At 39.6% G+C, this 22,621-nt stretch overlaps 1 protein-coding gene across 2 annotated transcripts in view; it reads left to right on the top strand.

The window, feature by feature from the left end:
- Nucleotides 1–14,601, top strand: part of znf277 (zinc finger protein 277) — a 70,045-nt gene extending 55,444 nt beyond the window's left edge. For both annotated transcript variants that reach the window (XM_078568090.1, XM_078568088.1), the window contains 4 exons: nt 1,546–1,642; nt 5,388–5,430; nt 9,681–9,855; nt 13,276–14,601. In XM_078568090.1, coding sequence (XP_078424216.1) covers nt 1,546–1,642; nt 5,388–5,430; nt 9,681–9,855; nt 13,276–13,459 — 499 coding nt within the window. In that variant the 3' untranslated portion in view covers nt 13,460–14,601. The remainder of the gene's footprint in view (nt 1–1,545; nt 1,643–5,387; nt 5,431–9,680; nt 9,856–13,275) is intronic.
- The last annotated feature ends 8,020 nt before the right edge of the window (nt 14,602–22,621 follow it).

Here is a 22,621-nt window from a genome sequence, read left to right as displayed (position 1 = left end):
GTCCTAGTGTAATTCTGGTAGATTTACGTTGTAGCCATTTCATGGCTAATGTAGCCTCCCCGAGTGCCCAAAACTGAATGCAGCTGAAACATCACTTCCTTATTTTTGAATTCCAGATTCCTTGATTTTAAAAGCCTGCATTCAAACCATTTGCCTTTTTGATTGCTTTTTTCACCTGTGCGCTATTTTTTTGTGATTTCTGTATATGGACACCTCAATCCCTTTGTTTCTCCACCGCTCCTAGTCTCTCTCTCCACATAAAATAGTTAGATTTGTCATTCTCGGGTCTAAAGTAAATGACCTCATGTACTATAGTTTTACCCTCTGATTTAGCCTATATACCATCCACGCAACTTTTCTTGCTTACTAACTTTGTCATTTGTAAACCTGGATATAGAGCACTCTCATCCTTCATCAAAGCCATTAATATATATGATGAAAACTAAGATTCAAGTATGGATCCCTGGGGAACACCACTTGTCATATTTCAACTGAGTGGCATGCTAAGCCATTTGAGTAAGCATCAAGAATTACCATATTAGGAACTGGAGTCACTTGCAGGCCAGACTGGGGAGGGGTGATGGACTTATTCCCTGAAGGATGGTAATGAACTAGCTGGGGTTTTTTCCTGACGGTGTAGAAGTTTTAATGATTACTGGTGTTGGTGCGCAAATTCAGTTTCACAATTTGCCATGTGATTTGAATTCATGACATGTGGGTTTTCATTTTCATGTCCAGTATCATGACCACTCTACTATTTACTAGTCATTATGTTGGCAGGCACCAAGAAAACACACTGGTAAACATTAGGGGGGAGGGTCAGCAATCCCTCAGTTAACCCTCAATTCCTAGTGGCGATTTCACGAGAAGCATTCGTGGAGAACTGGGTTCACCTTCATAGAGAGGGAGGAATGGATGGGTGTATGAATGGACACCTTCGTTATGACATTTTTTTGCAAGAAAATCCTATTACTCATTCAGCAGCTCACTAAATATATCGCAAGAAGCCTGTTTGGGTATCATTATTTCGATCTCACAGTCAAAGGCTATAAAAATGTCAAAACTGTTTTTCAGGTTATGTGCTTTATGGCGAAATTACTAGATTTTTGGATAATGAGCTTAAGTTTCATTTGTTCTGAAGCCAAATTGGCAGCCAGTTGATTATAGTTAAAATAGTACAACATATTTTTCAGGTTGGTCTCCATAAACTTTGACATAATCAGCCGTAACATTGCCATTTGCGGTTTCCTAAATCTCTTGTATTGTTTTATCTGTGACTTTGATCTTTGTTTCACCCAATGAAAGGCATAAAATTGATGTGTTTCACGATGAATTGGACCATGCAAGTAGGATAAATTAATGTAGCTAGTCAATATCTTATATTGGGGCCTAAAATTGTCATCTTCTATTGCGACGCATTAGGCTGTTCATGTAATATTTAATAGGAGCATGAGTAGATCATTATATTTAACTTTTATAAACCATTATATTTAACATCTAGATGTTGTTGTTTTCTGTAGCTTTATTTTTATGCTCTTTTTACAGTGATTGGTCTGATTGGCAAGGTCCTCCAGTTTGTGCTGTTTGTCTCTTCTGTGAGAAAGCACAAGATACAACTGAAAAACTAGAACTTCACATGAAGGTAAAACTCAGTAAAAGAAAAGCATGCAATTTGTAAATTATCCAATGAGCAATCACATAACAAAACAGCTTATACAATACATCCCTCCATGTCCGTATTTAATCGAAAGCGCCACACAGCCCCCGAGATTTTACGACATTCCCCTGATGACATCTAATAACTAGCAGTAGCTAAACATATCTTTTTAAAATCAAATCAACATTTTTAGGGTAGAAGAGCTATATAAATGTGCTATAGTGGTTTCATCTAACTACATTTCAATTTATGTTGTGAAAATAGGCTAATGTATTTCCTTTTTAAACAAAAACACTTTACCTTTGATGTAGATGAAGTAATTTGTATCTGACCTGGTTAACTGGCAACTTTTATTGTGTACAGTTTTTAAAGGTATTATTTATTTGTCTTTTTCTTCTCTGCTGTACACCATCTCTGACTGGAAAGGGTGGCAAACAACTTGCACTTAGGTTACATCACTAAAAGTAACATTGGAATGGCATTTAAGAGCGTTATCTTCAAAAATACCATTCAAAATTGTATGGGATCATGCAGCTTTTATGGAAAATTCAGACAGAGAGACCCTGACCTACTTATCAAACAGAACAGGATTTCCTTTCTCCTAGGAACCTCTGTTAACTATTCCTTCCCCTCCCAACATATACAAGGCAGCCAGGGTCCAGATCCCTGGCAGATTTCACTTCCATCCACCCCAATAATATAGAATAGTACAGCAAGGAAGGTGGACGTTTGGCCTATCAAGTTTTACTTCCTGGGGCTGCTGCGTGAAAGGTAGTAATTGGAATTGGTGGTGTAGGCACCACGTTTTCCTAATAGAGGGCAGAGGGCCTATAGAGGCTCCTGTCCAGCTGTTGGCTCTGCACATTAACTGCTGAAGGCCTCAGTGAGCACCAAGACACCCAGAAAGAGCTTTATTAATTCCCGTCTTCAGGGTGCTTCTGCCTCTTTCACGCCCTCGATTGATTTTTCTGGGGCTGTAACAGCATCTCTGCTGCATATGCCATCAAAGTTTACTCAGCTGCTCTGGCAGGTTCTCTCTTAATGGTGGGAATCCTGCTGGGAGCCTAATATGCACATGGAACAAACTCCAGTCCAAGAAAATGGGTGGGGATTGGGTGGATATAGAGGGGTGAGTTGAAGTCCAACTTTGCTGGAGCCTATTCACCCGCTCCCTGCCCCCAGCAAAATAAACAATTGCAACCCTACAAAAGAAATAGAAGAGTCAATCAGCATGTGCAGACGCCACCCTGCATTCTCATCCATTTATCCTGCTGTCCCACAACTACCCTTAGCACAGTGTCGAATGCTACACCTGTGATGACCTTTGACCTGAAAGCAGTATAGTTATAGCAGTATAGGAAAATTTGTAATTTCTTCATAAGTTCTATGAAATCTATAACTGTTTTTAATGTTTGAAAAGGAATTTTAAGAGTTTGCATCAACTGTGAAGGGATCAATTGTAATTTGCTTGGATAACAAGAAACACTGGTCTGTGTGACCTGGCAATCCTTGACCTGGAAGCAAGTTGAGCAAGGAAGGAAGTTAACAAAGAAGCCATCTGGCTGGCAGACACAAAAGAGGGTTGCGAGCAGAGGAGCTGGAGAGTGAAGACGATCAGCGCACAGAGAGAGATAAACACAGTTCTTGTGAGGAGAAGAAGCAAATCACTCTCAGGGAGAGGTCAGATTTTCTGTTTGACAGAAAAGGAGACAGGAGCTCTTGAGGTACTGTGCTAGCTCGCTAAAAAGGTCTAAAGCCTGGAAAGCTGTGATAACAGCTCGGAGATGTTAAAGAGCTGGGTGTTTTCCCAGGAGTAGCCAAACTATGAACTGAGGTGTTATCCGTTGGTCAGTTGAAAAGGAACTCTGGAATGCTGCACCAGCAGGTTCATAGAAGTGTGCATTGCTGATGATAATTGTACCCATGAAACTTGAGGGTGAAAGCTGTTGTCAGATAGGACTCCTGACGTACCCTGAATGAAGAAAGAACAGCATAACATGGAACTGTGTAGCTACATGGTGCCATGTTTGTATGGGGATGCAAATGCTTGTGGTTGTGTCAGACGTATCTTTGTTGTATTGACTATTTAAAGTGAAATTTGCCTTTTAGTTTGAAGCATCATCTGCCTATCAATTCATGTTTAATTAGTGTTGGTTCTGATTCATGTTGAGCTAAGAGCTACAAAAGTGGAATCTTGTTGGTAATTTCTTCACTTAGAGGTCATTCAGTAAATTTGCTTATTTTGGTTTATGGTTCCCCCATGGGGATCGTAACAGTACCTTACAGTCAAGAAACTGGATGGCATAGCTACAGGAAAAATAGCGCACGAGAAAACTGGCAAAAAATACTAACAATATAACTAAATTTGGCTATTGAGGTGTGTATTATTTAACATCAATTGAATTTTGTCCCTACTGTGAATTTTGAAATAATTTCATTGCATTAATATTTAATCAGTTTATGAAATTATTATATATCTGAAAATATAACTAATTTTAATATTGACACTGAAAATATTTTAAAAGGCTAGCTAGCTAATTGGGAGAAGGTTAGAGCAGAGATAATTAGTAGGGTTATGGATTATATTCTTTAATCACTAGGTTTAAATCCACCTTAGACTTCTGGGATAAAAGTTTGTCATCATATGAGGGTGTGGTGAAAAGAGCTTGTTCAGTTTCAACCTAATTACTACTGCAGCTGCAAGCACAGCATAACAGCTGTCTATAAATTCTTAACAGATTTGGAATCTCATTCAGCATGGTCCTTAAGGATTGCTGTTTCACATTCATAATGAACCCTGATCCCTGACATTAAATTGTAAATGTTATCAAGATTATGGCTGCAGCATCCACATCTCAGCACATCTAATAAACTTTGGATCATCTTGCACAGTAAAAAAAAAAGTTCAATTAAGCACTTCATTTAAATATCCTAAAAATAGGAAAAATATGCCATTACTTATAAGTTACAATGCTTAGCGTTTGAATTGCAAATACAAAGAATTATTATTAAATTAACTTAAAATTGTGTTTAATTTGAGGTACTGGGGGGAATAAATTTGTTCGAGTCGTGCCGTTTGAGACTTGTGTTGATTCCCTACAGGCAGGCTGCACCGTTGGTCGTTAACAGCATGGCCCACACGTTCCGAATTATCACTGTTAAAGAGAGGCAGATTCTCCATATAGGAATTTTGTGTAGTCTAATTTTCAGAATTAGTTACTAACAGCACTTCGATTAAGTTTCTAAAAGTTGAACATTTAAAATAGTATCTCAAATATTTGAACGAATAATTTGTTCCATTGTTGTTTATGACCTTGAAACAGAACTTACTTCACCATTGCTCCTCCTTTTTGTAGACTTTATATTATACTAAGTTTTCAGTTTAAGAAATTATAACAAAGAAAAAATTTGCTGTGAAATTGGAATCTAACTTATAATTGGTTGTTGTAAAATACATATATCCGACCTACAAATTTATTTAACTGTCATGGTAAATTCAGGGATTCATGATGTGCTAATCTGGAAATATCCCAACTGTTTGTAAAATGCTACACAATGTTGAATGATGACTGTAAATATACGAGGAAAACTGGATAAAGATTGTTTGTTCTGACATCACACTGATTCACATTCAATTTACATTTTATTAGGGTTGGAATTAATAAAATTTTATTCTTACCCACTACTGTTTGATGTTGTTTGACATTAAGCTGCCTGTCTTGTTTTGTAGGTGGCTCATCACTTTGACCTTCTGAAATTGAAGTCTGAAATGGGTGTGTATACTTTTTAAATCTATTATATTGACAGAAATTCTCTATTTGATCACTTTGATATTTTCTGCTATTGATTGGGGTGGCATAATGATGCAACTTGTTGAAATATGGGACATAAGTTTGCATCCACAGTTTTCCCACATGGTGACTTCCTGATCTGAAATGTGTTGCTATATGCAGGTGTTCAGTGGACGCTGAGTGATTCCTAACAGTGAAGGAGGGAACGACAAGTTGCCTACTGTGCCCTATTTACTAGTGGTTCTACATAGAACAGTAAATCTCAGTGCATCCCCTTTGTGGCACCTAAAAACTTTCAGATAGAGAAAGAAGAATAAACAAAAAATTTTCAAAAGATAAATATTCTGTTTAAAGTCAGACAACTTAATAGATGCCCTAATGCAGATATTCAGGTTTTTTCTGCTTGTATGATAGTAGTAAGGCTATTGTTACAATCCCCATTGGAGACCAATAACTTTCAAGAAGAGATGTGAATTTCCCAGTGACCAACACAAAGGATTGCAAGAAAAGATTTCACGTTTTAAGACATTTACTGTAACAAACAAACTACAATCAATATTGATTAAACATAACTTAGTAGGCAACTAATACACTAAATTACAGAACAGGTATGCCCCCCCCCCCCCAACACCCTTAATCCCTTAACATAACGGAAAACCCCACACTGCATTTATCCATTTTACCACGCTCCCCATAGACATGTAGTCTTAAGTTTAAAGTCCTACTCTTCCTGGCATTTCAACAGGCTCTCTTCTCCCTGCTTTGCCAAGATGAATCTTTCAGGATCCCTTTTTGAACCAAGTCCTCTTCACTCAACCCTTTGAGCATAATTGAACGGACTCCGTCATAAGCTTCGGTCTGGTTGTTCCGTGGTCTTTAACTTCTCACAATTCTTGGCCTCAAACATGGGGTCTGTACCCAGCAGCCCTTTGTTGGGTGCTTAACCCAAAGTATCCTTTTCTTCTGCTTGGCCTGTTGTGATCACCCAATTTACATTTGGTCTCCCCATTGTAGAAGAAACACACTTTGAACAGCAGACACAGTATATTAAGTTGAAAGAAGCACAAATAAATCGGTATTGCATCTGGAAGGATTGTTTCTGGCCCAAAATGGCTCACCACTTTGACCTCCTGAAATTGAAGTCTGATATTTCCCAATTTCTTCGATCTCACTGATTCTGAGAGTCTGCAAGCAGCAAGAACAGCCAGGGGTAAAAGCTGACACTTGAGTTTCAATAGGACTTGTCCTGGGCACCTTGTCCCCATGGCAACCAAATCACCTGGGCCTGTCACCAGACAGAGTTAGTAGAAGGTCACGTGCCTCTTTTCACTACACCGTTTTACCTTGAATTAAAGGAGACAGTTTAAACATAACCATCTTATAAAGCCTCACATTTGCAATACCATCATGAGTAGATCCAATTTAGCCCTTGTAATGTTCTGAAAGAGCCCCATGTAGCATGTGTTTTTAGTATTTTTGAAACATTCCTCCTGACCAAAACTGTCAACTTGAGTGGGAACTTTTCTCATCATGACACCTATGTTGTTTGTCTAGTTTTGTCACCTGCTGTGAATGAAATCAATCCAACATTATCTATGTAAAATAATCTATAAGATGGAAATGTTGGAAATCCTCAGCAGGTCAGACAGCATCTGTGAAAAGAGAAACAGAGTTATCCTTTGAGATATTTTCACCAGATCTGGAAAATGTTACTCATGTAACAGATTTTAAGCAAGTGCAGAGGCTAGAAAATTAAGGAGGGAAGAAAGAAGAAAAAGGCAAGTCTGTGATAGCAGGAAAGGAAGTAATCAAACATAGCAGCAGAATCATTACTGGCACCTTCTGTCTGAAGAAAATTGGAGTATTGGTTTTGACCTGAAATTGTTGAACATGAGGTTGAATCCGGAAGGCTAGACAATGCATAATTGAAAGATGAGGTGCTGCCCATCAAACGTCCCTTGACCACCATTGTCGGAGGCCGAGGACTGAGGTCAGAGTGGGATGGAGAATTAAAGTGGCAAGTGACCAGAAACTTGGGGTCGCATTTGCGGACTGATCGAAAGTGTTCAGCAAAGCGGTCACCCAATTTACATTTGGTCTCCCCATTATAGAGGAAACACACCTTGAGCAGCAGACACAGTATGTTAAGTTGAAAGAAGCACAAATAAATTGGTGTTGCACCTGGAAGGATTGTTTCTGGCCCTGGGCTGTGGGAAGGACAAGTGTGGCATCTCCTGTGCTCACCTAAGTAGGGAAGCAGTGTTGGGGATGATGCAAGAATGGACCAGGGTGTCTCAGAGGGAGTGGTCCCTCTGGAATGCTAAAAGGGGAGGGACAGGGAAGATGTGTTTGGCGGTGGCATCTTGCTGGAGGTGGTGGAAATGGGAGTTTGGTCGGTGGGGTATTCCATTGAATGTAGGGGTTCGCCAGGTCGAAGGTGAGGACAAGAGCAACTCTATTGTGGTTCTGCAAGAGAGGGAGAAAGGTGAAGGCAGAAGTACGAGAAATGGAGCGGATGCAGCTGAGGCGCTTTCATCCATGATGGTGGGAATCCTCAGTTTTGGGAACAGGATGATGTATCGAAGTACTGATATAGAAGTTGGCATTGTCAAACCGGATGCAATGAAGATGGAAAATCTGGGAGAATGGATTACTGTCCTAGTAGGCAGTGGTCTGGGAGAATGTGTAATCAAGGTAGCTGTGGGATTCAGTGGATTTGTAGTAACAATGGTTGACAGCCAAACCTCAGAAATGAAAATAGAGAAGTCATGCAAGGGAAGTGAAGAGCTGGAGCTAAAACATGTTGAGGCAAGGGAGGGGTAGAAACTTAAGGCATAAGTGATGAAGTTTTTCTACATTAAATATACCAACTCCTCTGAAATACACCGACAAACCCATTATCTCAAAACAAGATGGTAGATCTGATTTTAATTCTTTGGGAATCAAGCAGGCAGCAAGGCAAACAGTAAGCTGTCTTGACCTTAGCCATGTAAGGCCTGTGAAATTTTAACTCCCAGGTCTCTTCTGCATGTCTCCGAAACTGGCAGGAAGTGGTAGCTAGCCAGTGGGCTGAAGCGCAATGTCAGGAGGCCTTCACAGGGGCCTTAAGTCAGGTAAGTCTTGGGGAGGGGATTTTGGCAGCGCCCACAGCAGGGGAGGCCTAAATTTGCCTTGTGGACCTTGCTTTTTCGGCTCCACAAGCAATGTTTGTAAGAACATAAAAAGACTTACCTGCTTGGATTCCTTCTAGTCCCAACTGCTTCCCTGTAGGTTGGCCTAGTGAGATAACCATAGCCTCTTCCTCTCTCTGGCCCATGGTTAAAATGGCAGTCAGACCATAATGATGTAATCGGAGCCAATCTGCACATTTACAGAAAGGTCCTTCCAGTTTCTGGCCTGTTAGAAGAGCAGACTAAAATCATAAGACTGGAACCATTGTGGGTGAATTGCAAGGGAAAATTTAATTGCCTGTTTAAATGGACAGGCATGGTTAAAATCATCCTTCCAATGTGAGAAATGCAATTCTTTTTAACTATTGTCTGGTAGCCTTTGCCCTAATCACATTCCTATAGCCCAAAATTAACTTGATAGCAGAATTATAAGATAAATCGACCTGAAAATTCTTTTTAGGCCAAATGAGTATAAACCTTTAAATCTGACACAGCCAATAAAATCCCCAGTTCAACCCTTCATCTTTTCTGACTTAACTGACTTTGACAGGGATACTCGGTCAAGGTGTTTTAGATGACCTCAGCACTACTGGGCTAGGAATGGAACAGAAAAATATAACCAGTGTTCCAGCTCCCAACTTGCTATCTAGTGATGCCTGTTGAAAGTGTGTTGAGTGAGGTTAAGATTGGGCTCATCTGTGATGTCTTCACAGTCATGTCATCTGTGAATTTAATGAATGTCGTGTTGATGATGAAACAGACTTGTATGCTACTGGGAGTTTTTGCAAATTGTAACCCCTAAGGACATACCGCATTGTCTGCTTTAAAGTGTAATCTCCAAAGTTCTAAGGAAAGCCCTTGTTACCTTATATCAAAGTGTTCTAACTTAAGAACATTATGGAAGTCACTTGAGGGATCAGTTGGTCTTTTCCTGTCATTGATTTCATTTCTACTTATGTTTACTGCTAATTTGAGGTGCATTATAACATTGTGCCATTTTGGAGCTAATGTATTTTATCCTGAATGTGCTGGGCAAGTAGTAATTTTTTTCATTTTTTACAGGTTTAAACTTCTACCAGCAGGTCAAATTAGTGAATTTTATCAGAAGAGAAATTCACCAGTGTCACTGCCACAAGTGTGGAAAAACGTTTAGCTCAAAATCAGAGGTTGTAAGTCATATGACTGAAGCAAACCACATTATGTCACTGCTAGACAAATCTGCCTGGGATCAGCCACAGTAAGTGTTAAGTTCAAATACAGTAAGGCCCCATTTTACAATGTTTCACTTTATCGTTGATCATGTAATGGGGCCTGGATTCTCATTTAGTATTGTGAGTTTCATTTTAAAGTTGTTTCGTGCTGGCCTAACATAGAGCCGCATGACCTGATCACTGCCATTTTGGAGCAGTCTCTCCTGCTCTCTTACCCTTTCTTTTGCTGCCAGCTTCTCCTGCTCCCTAACCACCCACTCACAGCCTCTCGTTGCTGACCCTCTGGCCCCCAGCCTCTCCCACTCCTTGACCCACCGTTTTGCTACGAACTCTCCAGACCCGCAGCCTCTGCTGATCCTTGACCTTCTCATGACCCTTCCTCTCGCCAAACCTCTTGCTCCCCAACTCTTCTGCTTGCCACTTCCCTCTCCTGAACCCTCACTGACAAGGGCTTTGTAGATGGGTGGTGAGAGGCAGGAGGAGCAGCTTTAACTTCCTGCAAGTAGGTTTTTTATCTCCATTCGGAAATATGTTCCAAAGATGACCCTTCATCTGAAGAGCTTCCTGACACATGTCCTAAATTAGCCTTTTATTAGTTTGACCATGTGTTCTTTTAGCTTTTGTCATGTTTTAAGTTTGAAGGAATGTTCCGGGTTTATGTTTTGTGATTTTTTTTTTTAATCCTATACTTCTGTAAATCAACTCCAGTCACCACCTCTCAAGAACGAGTTTCCCCAGTCTCCCCCTTTAACTCAGTTCCCTGCCTGATGCTGGGGCATCAATGTCATCACTGCTTTCTGAACCCCATCCAGGGCTTTATTCCTCACTTGTCTTAGTGGCCAGAACTGGACATGACGTTTAGGTGCTGTCTGACCAGAGCTCTGGTCTGAGCATGACATTCACAAACTTGTTTCCTACTGCTTCCTCTAAATAGTTCAGAAATCGGTCTTTGTTGTTGATTGCTGCTCTACAGTGATTGAACATGCTGAGATTGGATTTACTGGAGCCCCAAGACATCCTTCATGATCTTGTCACCATTTGTGGACTGTTTACACCATTCTGTGGCATTTTACTTATCCATATTAAATTTCATGTCATCGTTCCATTGCTTTGTTTTTCTAACTCATTTTATGTGAATTCCTTCCACAAATTTAATTATCCTTTCTCATTTGGTATCAGTTTCAGGGGATGGTGGCAATGGCACTAGACTAGTCATCCAAAAGCCCACGCTAAATCTCTGGGGAAGTGGGTCCCACGACAGCAGCTGATGGAATTTAAATTCAATTAATAAATCTGGAATTGAAAGTTAGTCTCAGTAATGTTGACCATGAAATTGTCACTGATCGTTGTAAAAACCCATCTGGTGCACTAATGTCCTTTAGGGAAGGAAATCTGCCTTCCATAGCCAGTCTGGCTTACATGTGACTCCAGATCCACAGCAATGTGGTTGACCCTTAACTGCAATGGCCTAGCAAGCCATTCAATTTAAGGGCAATTCGGGATGGGCAACAAATGCCCATGAAAGAATAAAGAAAAAAATCATTGGCTATTTTTACCACTATACAATGAACTTCTGAATCCAAAACATTAATGTGAATTAATTAGTGATTGCAACATCTGCCCCCGAGTACTTCATTTGGGTACCTGCCCAAGCCTCCGCTTAACTACTCGTGGTGGTAGTGGGGCGGAGAAAGGGAGGAGGGGAGGCAACATTGTGTTTTCCCCTAATAATTGAGGAGAGTGTTGTAAACCAGTTTGAAATAGTGGAACATCTTGGTTCAAGTTGTAAATTTATGGTTGAAGAAAGGACATGAGAGCTAATAAAATTATTAAGGAATTTAATTTCACATGAACAGACAAAGGGATAAAATTCCGAATAAGGAAGACATTCAGCACATTTCTGCTTGTGCCAGCTGTTTGAAAGAGCTGTCCAATTCATTCCACACCCCTGCTCTTTCCCCATGGACCTGCAATTTATTTTTCCTTTTCAAGTTGATATCTAATTTCCCTTTGGAGGTTACTACTGAATTTTCTTCCACCAACCTTTTTTTAGTGCATTCCAGATTTATAACAACCTGTTGCATTAAAAAAAATTGTCCTCGTCTCCCCCTTAGTTTTTTCTTCCAATTATTTCAGATCAGTTATCGGAAATAGTTGCTCGCCATTTACTCTATCAAAACCGTTCCTAGTTTTGAACACATTAAATTTTCCCCTTTTAACATCTCTGTTCTAAAGAAAGCAATTAAGGCATTCACACCCTCCCTATACAAAATGTAAGTGATAAATGGGAAAACTAGAAATTTTTTGAATCACAGTGACAGTTTACCCCAGAAGCAAGACAAGGACGAAACAGGAGATTCAAAACAGGAATGAAAGGGGACGTAATGGAAAGCACTGGGGGAAAATTCTAAAATATACAAACAACGAAGATTAAAAGTACTTTGTGGAAATTATTTGAGATTTTAATGAGGGAAAGATGCACTACAGAAATTCACCAAGGCGCCTTCAACAGCACCTTCTAAACGCACGACCACTTCCATCTAAAAGGACAAGGGCAGTAGTAGATAGATGGGAACACTCACCATCCTGACTTGGAAATATATTGCCGTTCCTTGACTGTCGCTGGGTCAAAATCCTGGAACTCTCTTCCTAACAGCACTCTGGATGTGCCTACACCACATGGACTGCAGCGGTTCAAGAAGGCAGTTCACCACCACCACCTCAAGGGTAACTAGGGATGGGCAATAAATGCTGGCCTAGCCAGCGAAGCCCACATCCTGTGAATGAATAAAAAAAAATTAAGTATGAAAGATCATCTGAATGACCAGGATTTGGATTAGAGAGTGAACATCATATAGTGGGACAAGTCATGTCTGACCAACGTACTAGAGTCCTTCGAGGAATTTACACATCTGCCAGATAACCTATCAAAATTGCAGGAAAGCATTTGATGCTGTTTCACATAATAAATTGGCAATTTCTAAGTCATTCTTTGGAAGGCTTTTAATCAGAAAGCTTGTTTTCCCACATAAGTTAGGTCCAGCTGACCTTTTAAAAAAAAATCAATTTCAATTAGGGGCACAGTTCTTGTAGAATACTGAAGTTGATAGAATGCTCCAGTGACTTGGCTATATTCAAATAAACCAAATGTTTTTACTAAACCTGCTGTTGCTGAGATATTTCTGTTATCTGTCAATTTCTATGAATAAATAAGCACCACAATGAAAACAAGTTATCTATATTAGATTGAACAGAGGATTTTATGCCTTGTTAGGAGCTCCATATATGTATGTTAAATATTTGACTACCTTTGAACAGCAGAACTTGCAATGTATAGTTGCAGTGGTGATACACCATCACTAACAATATATGGTCTACAGTTGTTAATTTAATATATCATGATTAAATATTATTTAATGCATTGATGTTATTGTTTCTGTTTGTAGGTATTACTTTCCTACCTATGAAAATGATGCTCTGCTTTGCTCACTGTCTGACTGTGAGAGTGAATCCGTGGCTGACAACCAGATAACAAACATTCCAGTCATTGCAGAAGATATTTCAAACTTGCAAGCTTTAAAACAAAGCAGTATTCTAAGTCTCCTACGGCATCCAAATATCAAGAATTAGCATTCATCCTTTCTCCATAACGAAAGAATTATCCTTCATTTTAATAGTCACAGCTTCTAGTAATCTATTGATCAACATCAAAATACCATGCCAATTTAACCTTAGTGATGTTAGCTAATTTTTTCTGGTCAGGAAAATGGAGATACTCTGATGGTGATACCATTGACAAGTATTTATACATTTGAAGTTGATCAGATAATATGTGAGCAGCAGTATTTTAAATGGGAATAATCTCAATCCGCTGCTGTGGATTGCGATTATCCCCATAAGAGAACAAAATATTTTTTGAAGTAATTCGTTTCATTGTAATTTGTCAGGTCGTTTAATCTTTCCCATTAGGTTTGTGAATTGCTTCCCGCTTCATCCTAGATATGTCTAATGGAAATTGAATTTGAAAGAATACTCAAGCTCCAGAAAAAGCGCTAAAATTATATTGGTGACCTGCTGGACATTGAAATTAAGAATTAAGTTTATTTTTTATGCTTCCATTGTCTGCTCCACCTTTAGGGACAGTTATAACTGTTACTTAGCAGTCTTGTGATTTGAGTGAATAGTTATTTTTAACAACTGAATACTACATGCCAGTACTTTTTTTGGCGTACTGATTAACATGTTTGCATAAATTCCTAACTTTGCTACTTAAAGTTGTGAACTCACTTAAGATAATGAATTTTAAAATATCACAGGCATGAGGAATGAAAAAGGTCCTGAAAAGTTAAGCAGTACTGCAGATAGAGAAAACAGTCTTCTATTATGTTTAAATGTTACTGTCATTTTACACTGTAAATAGAAAAGTGTTGCATTTCTGTGTCATCACATGTTGGCAGCTGTGCTGTGGCATAATGGAAATGAGCACAGGAAGTGACATTATCCCAAAGTGCAAATTGGCTGTTGAAAGATTTGTTAAACATAAGTAATATATCTATTGTAAGGTTAACTTTTATTTATTTGTATCTTAACATTAGGCAAGCCAAGGAGGAAGACTCTCAAACGTAGCTTTTAGGAATTATTACTGAAATATTCTTATGACAGTTACAACAATCTAATGTTAAAGTGGCCATGGATTTTCTACCTTGCTAGTTTGGTTAATCCTAGATTTTTTAAAATAAAGTTGAAGTTTGTATTCCAGCTTTTCACATTAAGTAATTCTGATGTGTGTGTGTGTATGCGCACTTGAAAGATTACATCACAGTTATTAAATGCATGAAGCAGGCAGTGGTATTCATTAGAAACAGTTGTATGATTTTCAGTCTGTCTTTGATTAAAAATGAATGCAGAAGCAGTTAAACAATTTAACCTGTCTCCGTGATGGAGCAGAGAGCATGTTCCCTGGCTATGCCAGCAAAGGACTTTGTTCCTGTATTACAATGTCAAAACCATGAACTGAGGTTTTCCATTATGTTACGCATAATTATTTTTGAAACCATTACGAAATGAAACACTACTAAGTTTTTAATATTGTGGTTGGAAACATGGAAGCGAAAGATTGTGTTCTGCAAATTTGTTGTAGGGTTAAAAAAGCTGCAATCTTACATCGCTTGACGTAATTTAAAACAATCATGCCTTCAATAAATTAAATTTCTCCATCCATTTCTTAGGCTATATTTTCCTAATAGCCAATAGTAATTCTTTGATTTTAATTTTATGGCCAGAGTCTATTTTTGAAAAATCTCTCTATCTAAACTATTTTTATTTGGCCCTGGGATGTGAGCATCATTGGCTAAGCCAGCATTCATTGGCTGTCCCTAATTGCCCTTGAGAAGGTGATATTGAGCCACTGCCTTGAACCACTGCAGTCCACAGTGCTGTTAAGGAGGGAGTTCTGAGATTTTGACCCAGCAGCAGTGAATCTTTTGGATGGAACGCACTGTTGCCACTGTGCACTGGTGGTGGAGGGAGCCTATGACACCACCCTGAGGAACTCCTGCCGCTATGCCCTGGGACTGGCTGATTGGTCTCCAACATTCGCAACCATCTACATTTTTCTGATGATTAAGAGCACGTTGATGGGGCAGTAATTGGCCGATTTGTATTTGTCCTTTTTTATGGGCAAGACATAACTGGCCAACTTTCCACATTGTGAAGCATATGCCATTGTTGTAGTTATACTGGAGCAGTTTTGCTAATAATAATAGTTAGTTCTGGAGTGCAAGTCTTTGGTACAACATCCAGAATGTTGTCAGTGCCCGTAGCCTTTACTTTTACATAGCCATGTCTTCAGCCATTTCCTGACTTGACATGGAGAGAATTAAATTGGGGACTGAAATCTCTGATGGTGGGAACCCCAGGAGGTGGCCAAACTGGATCATCCACTCGACACTTCTGGCTGAAGATGGTTACAAAGGCTTCAGCCTTCTCTTTTGCACTGGTGTGCTGGGCTTCCTCATCATTGAGGATGGAGATGTTTTTGGAATCTCCTGCTCTAGTTACGTGACTGGATGTGGCAAGGGTGCAGAGCTTTGATCCATTGGTTGTGGGATTACTCGGCTCTGTTTTGCATTCTACTTCCGCTGTTTAGCATGCATGCAGTTCTGTATTGTCACTTCACCAGGTGGCACCTCATTTTTAGCTATGTCTGCTGCAACTGGAATGCTGTCCCACAATCCCCCGTGAACCAGGGTTGATCCCCTGGCTTAATGTAATGGTAGAGTGAGGGATAGCCCAGATCATGTAGTTACAGATTGTGGTCAATTTCAATTCAGCTGTTGATGATGGCCCACAACCTCTTCATGGATGCCCAATTTTGAGCTTCTGGATCTGTTCTGAATCTATCCCATTTAGCACCGTGGTAGTACCACATGACACATTGGAGGTAACCTCCTTGTGAAGATGGGACTTCACAAGGACTGTGTGGTGGTCACCCCTACCAATCCTGCCATGGACAGATGCACCTGTGACAGGCAAATTGGCGAGGACAAGTTCAATTAGGCTTTAATCTCTTGTTGCTTTTCTTGCCACCAGTCACAGGCCAAGCCTGCCAGGCATGTCCCTCAGTGCTGCTCCTGCTTGGTGTTCAACATGACAGAGCATTAATTCATCAGCTAAAGCAGGGCAGTAGGTGGTAATCAGGAGGTTTCCTTGCCCATGTTTGACCTGATGCAATGACTCTGGACCCCTTGAAGCCCATAATGAAGACTCCCAGGGTCACTCCCTCCTAACTGTATATCATTGTGCTGCCACTTCTGATGAGTTTGGCCTGCTAATGGGATAGCACATGCCCAGGCATGATGATGAAGGAGTCTGGGACATTGGCTGTATGGTATGATTCACTGAGTTTCATTGTCAGGCTGTTGCTGGACTAGACTGTGGGGCAATTCTCCTAATTTCGGCACAAGGCCCCAGATGTTAGTGAAGACATCATTGCAGGGTCGATTGGACTGAGCCTATGTTTATCAATTCCAGTGCCTAGGTCAATGCTGGGTGGTCATCAAGGGATGAGGCTTTATTCTTATTCAACTTTTCTGTAGCTGTTTGATACAACTGAGTTGCTTGCTAGGTCATTTCAGTGGGCAGTTAAGAGTCTACCACATTACCAGACCAGGTAAGGATGGCAGATGTGGCCTCCCCAAAGGACAATAGTGAGCCGGATGGTTTTTACAACAATCCGGTGGTTTCATGATCATTATTAATGAGACTGGCATTTAATTCCAGATGTGTTAATTAATTGAATTTTAATTCTCCCAGCGACAGTGGTGGGTTTTGATCTCATTCCAAATTGTTCGCCAGAGTCTCTGGATGATCAACCCAGTAACGTTGATAACACAAAGCTAGGTAGGAAAGTAAATTGTGAAGAGGACATGGGAGTCTGCAAAGGGATATAGATAGGTTAAGTGACTGGGAAAAAGTTTGGCAGCTGGAGCATAATGTGGGAAAATGTGAACTTGTCTACTTTGGCAGGAAGAATAGAAAAGCAGCATTTTGTTTAAAGGAGAGAGATTGCAGAACTCCGGGGTACAGAAGGATCTGGGTGTCCTGGTACATGATCAGGAAAAATTAGTATGCAGGTACAGCAAGTAACTCAGAAGGCAAATGGAAAGTTGTTTATTGCAAGGGAAATGGAATATAAATGTAGGGAAGTTTTGCTACAGTTGTGCACGATACTGGTGAGACCATGTCTGGAATACTGTGTACAATTTTGGTCTCCTTATTTAAGCATGGATATAAATGCATTAGAAGCAATTCAGAGAAGGTTCACTCAACTGACACCTGGGATTGGTGGGGGGTGGTGTTCCTATGTAGAAAGGTTGGACAGGCTAGGCCTGTATCCATTGGAGTTTTAAGGATTGAGAGGTGATCTTATTGAAAGATATAAGATGCTGAAGAGATTTGACAGGATGGATGCTGAAGGGATGTTTCCCCATGTGGGAGAGATGAGAACCAGGAGACACAGTTTAAAAATAAGATGTGTCTCATTTAAGATGGAGATGAGAACAATTTTTTTTTCTCGGAGGGTCATGAATCTTTGGAACTCTGCCTCCACCGCTTTCCGGGGAAGAGGGCCAATGAATATTTTTAAGGCAGAGGTAGATAGATTCTTGACTAACAAGGGAGTCAGAGGTTATCGGCGATAGGCAAAATGTGGAGTTAGGCTACAATCAGATCAGCCATGATTTTATTGAATGGTGGAGCAGGTTCAAGGGGCTGAATGGACTACTGCTCCTAATTCATATCTAACATTACCACTATGCCACCGTCACCCTAAATTATTAATTTGAGTTATCCTGAGTTTTTTTAAATAGGTGGATACCATAAGAGCTAAGAACAATTTCATTTTGTACAGCTCCATTCAGTGTGCAAGGTATTGATATTTTTGCAAAATTTCTGAATATCTGGCCTAAAGATATGCTGCTAAAGTAAGCTATTTTCTGAGATAAAGTTACAGATTGTACAAATTTCCTTATTTTAAACAGTTTGAAATCCATCAGAATATAAGATTGTAAGAGGAAAGGTGGGGCCGATCAGAGACACAAAAAAGAGACCTAAGCTTGGAGGCAAAAGGCATGGCTGAGGTACAAAATGAATGCTTTGCATCTGTCTTTGCCAAGAAAAAAGATGCAGCCAAAATCATAGCGAGATACTGGATGAACTAAAAAGTGAGAAAGAGGCGATACTAGAAAAAGGATGTTTGTACTTAAAAGTTAATAAGTTACCAGGGCAAGATGGGTTCATCTAAGGATGCTGAGGGAAGTAAGAGTGGGAATTGTGAGGCACTTGCAAAAATCTTCCAACCCTCCTTAGGTACAGGGGTGACACACTATCATTTAAGAAAAAAGGTGCAAGGATAAACCCAGTAAATACAGGCCAATCAGTTTAACCTCAGTGGTGGGAAAGCTTTTAGAAACAATAATCTTGGACTAAATTGACAACTTGGACAAGTGTGGTTTAATAAAGAAAAACCAGCGTAGATTTGTTAAATGCAAATAGTGTTTAACTAGATTTGAGTTTTTAGATGAGGTAACAAGGTTGATGGGTATTTTTACTTTCAAAAGATGTTTGATAGTCATATTTGGCTTGCCAGCAAAGTTGAAGCTCATGGAATAAAAGGGACATTGGCAGCATGGATATGAAATTGGCAAACTGACAGGAAACAGAGTTGTGGTTAAATATTGTGCTTTGGACTGGAGAAAATTATACAGAGGTGTTGCCTGGGGATCGATAGTAGGACCATTGCTTTTCTTGATTATATATTAATAATTTAGACTTGGGTGCACAGGGCACAATTGCAAACCTGCAGATGACAAAATGTGAGTATATAGCGAACTGTGAGGAGGATCCATATAGATAAAGTGGATATAGGCTTGTGGAATGTGCAGACATGTAGCAGATGAGAAGTAATGCAGAGAAGTGTGAAGTGATATGTTTTGGTAGGAAGAACAAGGGAAGGCAACACAAACTAAAGAGGGTGCAGAAACCTGGGGGTATATGCACACAAATCATTAAAAATAGGGCAGGTTGACAAAGTAATTAAAAAGGCATGTAGGGTCTTGGAGCTTTATAAATAGAGGCATAGAATACAATAACAAGGAAGTTAGGATGAACCTTTACAAAATACTGCTTCAGTCTCAGCTGGAGTTTTCTGCCCAACTCTGGGCAGCACACTTTAGGAAGGTTGTAAAGGCGTTAGAAAGGATGCAGAAAAAATTTACGAAAATGCTTCCAGAGCTGAGGGACTTCATTACATGGATTGCTTGAAAAAGCAGGGTTGTTTGCCTAAGAAAAGGTTGAGAGGAGATTTGATGGAGGTGCTCAAAATTATGAGAGGTCTAGGCAAAGTAGATAGAGCAAAACTATTGCCAATGACAGATGAGTCAAGAAGACACATTTAAACTGGCAAAAAAAACAAAGGTGACAGGCGAAAAATCATTTTAGCACAATGAGTAGTTACGATCTAAAATGCACTGTCTGAAAAGGTGATGGAGTCAATTCAGTCGTGACTTTCAGAAGGGAATTGGATAAGCACCTGAAGACACAAAATTTGCAGGGCTCTGTGGCAAGGGCAGGAAATATGACTGGCTAAATTCCTCTTGCAGAGAGCCAGCATGGACTTGAATGGCCACCTGTGTTCTGTAATTCTAGATGTTCTCTAAATTTCTGAGTGCAATGATGTGTAGAAGCCAGATCTTTGCACAATGCTTTTCATATTCAAAGAAAAAATAAATACAGTATTCATTGTTTTCAACTGCTTTATTTGTAAAAGGCGTAAAGTGACAGTTCTGCACTCCATACATTATCTTCAGTTTCCCTTAAATAAAACCTCTTTTTTCCCACCAAGATGTGTTTTTTTTGCATTACATGATGAACAATTACATTACATATGTTACTGAAATTAAGCATTGACACTATAAAATTGAGCATGTGCATTTGTCACTTTACTGTTCCTTACCACAGTATTCTCAGTCATCCTGTATAGCTGGATGGCTATAGCTTTTGTAATCTCTCATAAACCATTCAGTGTTTTGTGTGGGAAGAGGAATAATATTTTCAAGTCAGTTTAACTTTTGTTTTAAATTAGTTTAACTTAAAGCTAATCTTCATAGAATTATTTGCATCTATTCATTCTGGTTTGATCATTAAATTGTCTCTTGGCTGTATCTGATTTGTCATGTAGCTTGCCCGACATCCAGTATCGGTTGAGCAGATATTTCCTCCATAAACCCCACATCACACACTCCCTGCCTGAGCCTGAACCAGACCATTTGCAGTCTTGGCATTCTATTTGACTTTGAGATGGGCTTCCAATCACATGGCAGCTCCATCATCAAAACTGCTTCCACTTTCATGACATTGTTCGACACTGCCTCTGCTCCCTGCTGTTTTAACTTTCATCAATGCATTACCTTTTAAACTTGACTATTCCAGTTCTCAGCTTGCTGGACTCTCACTTTTGATCCTTTGTAAACATAAATTCACCTAAAATTTTATTGCTCATATACTAACTCGCACCAAGCCCTATTTGCGCATCACTCCTGTGCTTTCTGACCTATTTTGGCTCCCGTTTAAGCAACTCAATTTCAAAATTCTCACCTTTGTTTTCAAATTCTTTCATTGCCTTGTGCCTCTCTACCTCTGCAACCTTCTCCAGTCCTGCAACCTTTTGAGATCTCCTCTAGTTCTGGCTTCTTGCACATCCCCAATTTTAATTTGTTTTTCATTGGCAGCCATGCCTTCAGCTGGCTAGGCCCTTGGCTCTGGAATGTCCTTCCTAAACTCCTCCACTTTTCTGGATCTCTCTCTCCTTCTTAAAACCTACCTCAACTGTTTCAATATCTCCTTATGTGGTTCGGTATCAAATTTTGTTTGATGACACTCCTGAGAAACGCCTTGGGACATTTTACTGTGTTAAAGGTGCTAGCTATATGAAATACAAGCAGTAGTGTTGAAAAAATCAATTTTTATTCAATTAAGCAACAGTGCATGACCTCATCAATTGTTCAATTTCCTTTATTGCTCATTTATCATGATAGCTTTGACATTACTCCAAAACTTAGAAATTATTTAGTACGTGTAACAGAGGGGAAAAGAAGTGCACAGCAAAAATGGTGCTTCATTATTACAATGTACCAAAATAAAACATGGGAATACAGAACCAGAACTGTGCAGAGCTATTATTTAGAAAATTAAGGAAGGGGGATAGGACTTAAATTTTAAATTGAAAAGGAGGAGTCGTGTATTCTGACAAAACTATGGCAGTGAATGCAGTATGAACTAAACTTGAGGACAAATCTATACGATCAGTCATTAATTTATGGAATAGACTGCCACCTAGTGCAGTAAATACTAACTCTAGTTGAGGGCTTGAGTTTGAGGAGGGAAAAACATGACAGATTTGAGTGAGCTAAATGGGTTGAATCTTCTCAACCCTACTTTCATGTATTTTCTTCCCATTTTTAAAATTGAAAATCAGGAACTTTTCAAATGGGAGGTCCTTTGAAAATACCACAGATTAATTTTAGTACCTCTGAGTCAGACAAATATCTCATACAGGGAACAATGTGACTGCTGGTGCTACAGTGAAAGGAACTCATTCATGAAGTTGACAAAATTGAGGAACTGTCTTATCAAATCTGTGATCTGGTAAATCATTCCAATTCTCAATTATTTGGCAATTGTAAAAATTGCCCTGTAAAAATGTGTCTCTAGATTGGTACATAACTTAAAGACTCTTAATTATCTCATATGTTGGAAAACTAGAAAAGCATTTGATTGAAATCTAATATTGAAAGGACTGATCTCTGAGCTGGAGAGACTATTTGAATCATATAGGTTGGGGACAATCAAGGGACATTGGTGTAAATTACATAAGCATGGAACTTGGTTAGATATCAGGAGGTTTTTGTTTTCACAGACTGCCATTGACCTTAAGAGCTAGTTGCTGGCTCATGCACTGAGAATTGATTCACTGCAGATGTTCTAAAGGGAGGTCAGTGAATTCTTAGCTGTGGCTGATATCACAGTGTATAAAAGGTAGGTGGAATATTGATCTCTGACTACTTGACACAGCAATCTCCTAATACTTCATTTGATTGTAGTCAGGAATCAGAGGAATTTCCCATATTTTTATCCCCCTGAATTTACCTGTTCCTTCTCTCTTCCTTTTGACAGACCCAGGAGATTATGTGGCTGCAGGTGGGTAGATGGCAGTGGTGGGCAATGAGGGAGGTG

This window comes from Cetorhinus maximus, chromosome 22, assembly GCF_964194155.1.
Source record: "Cetorhinus maximus chromosome 22, sCetMax3.hap1.1, whole genome shotgun sequence".
NCBI lineage: Eukaryota > Metazoa > Chordata > Chondrichthyes > Lamniformes > Cetorhinidae > Cetorhinus > Cetorhinus maximus.
Note: the sequence above shows the minus strand (reverse complement) of the source record. Positions and strands in the feature narration are given on the sequence as shown.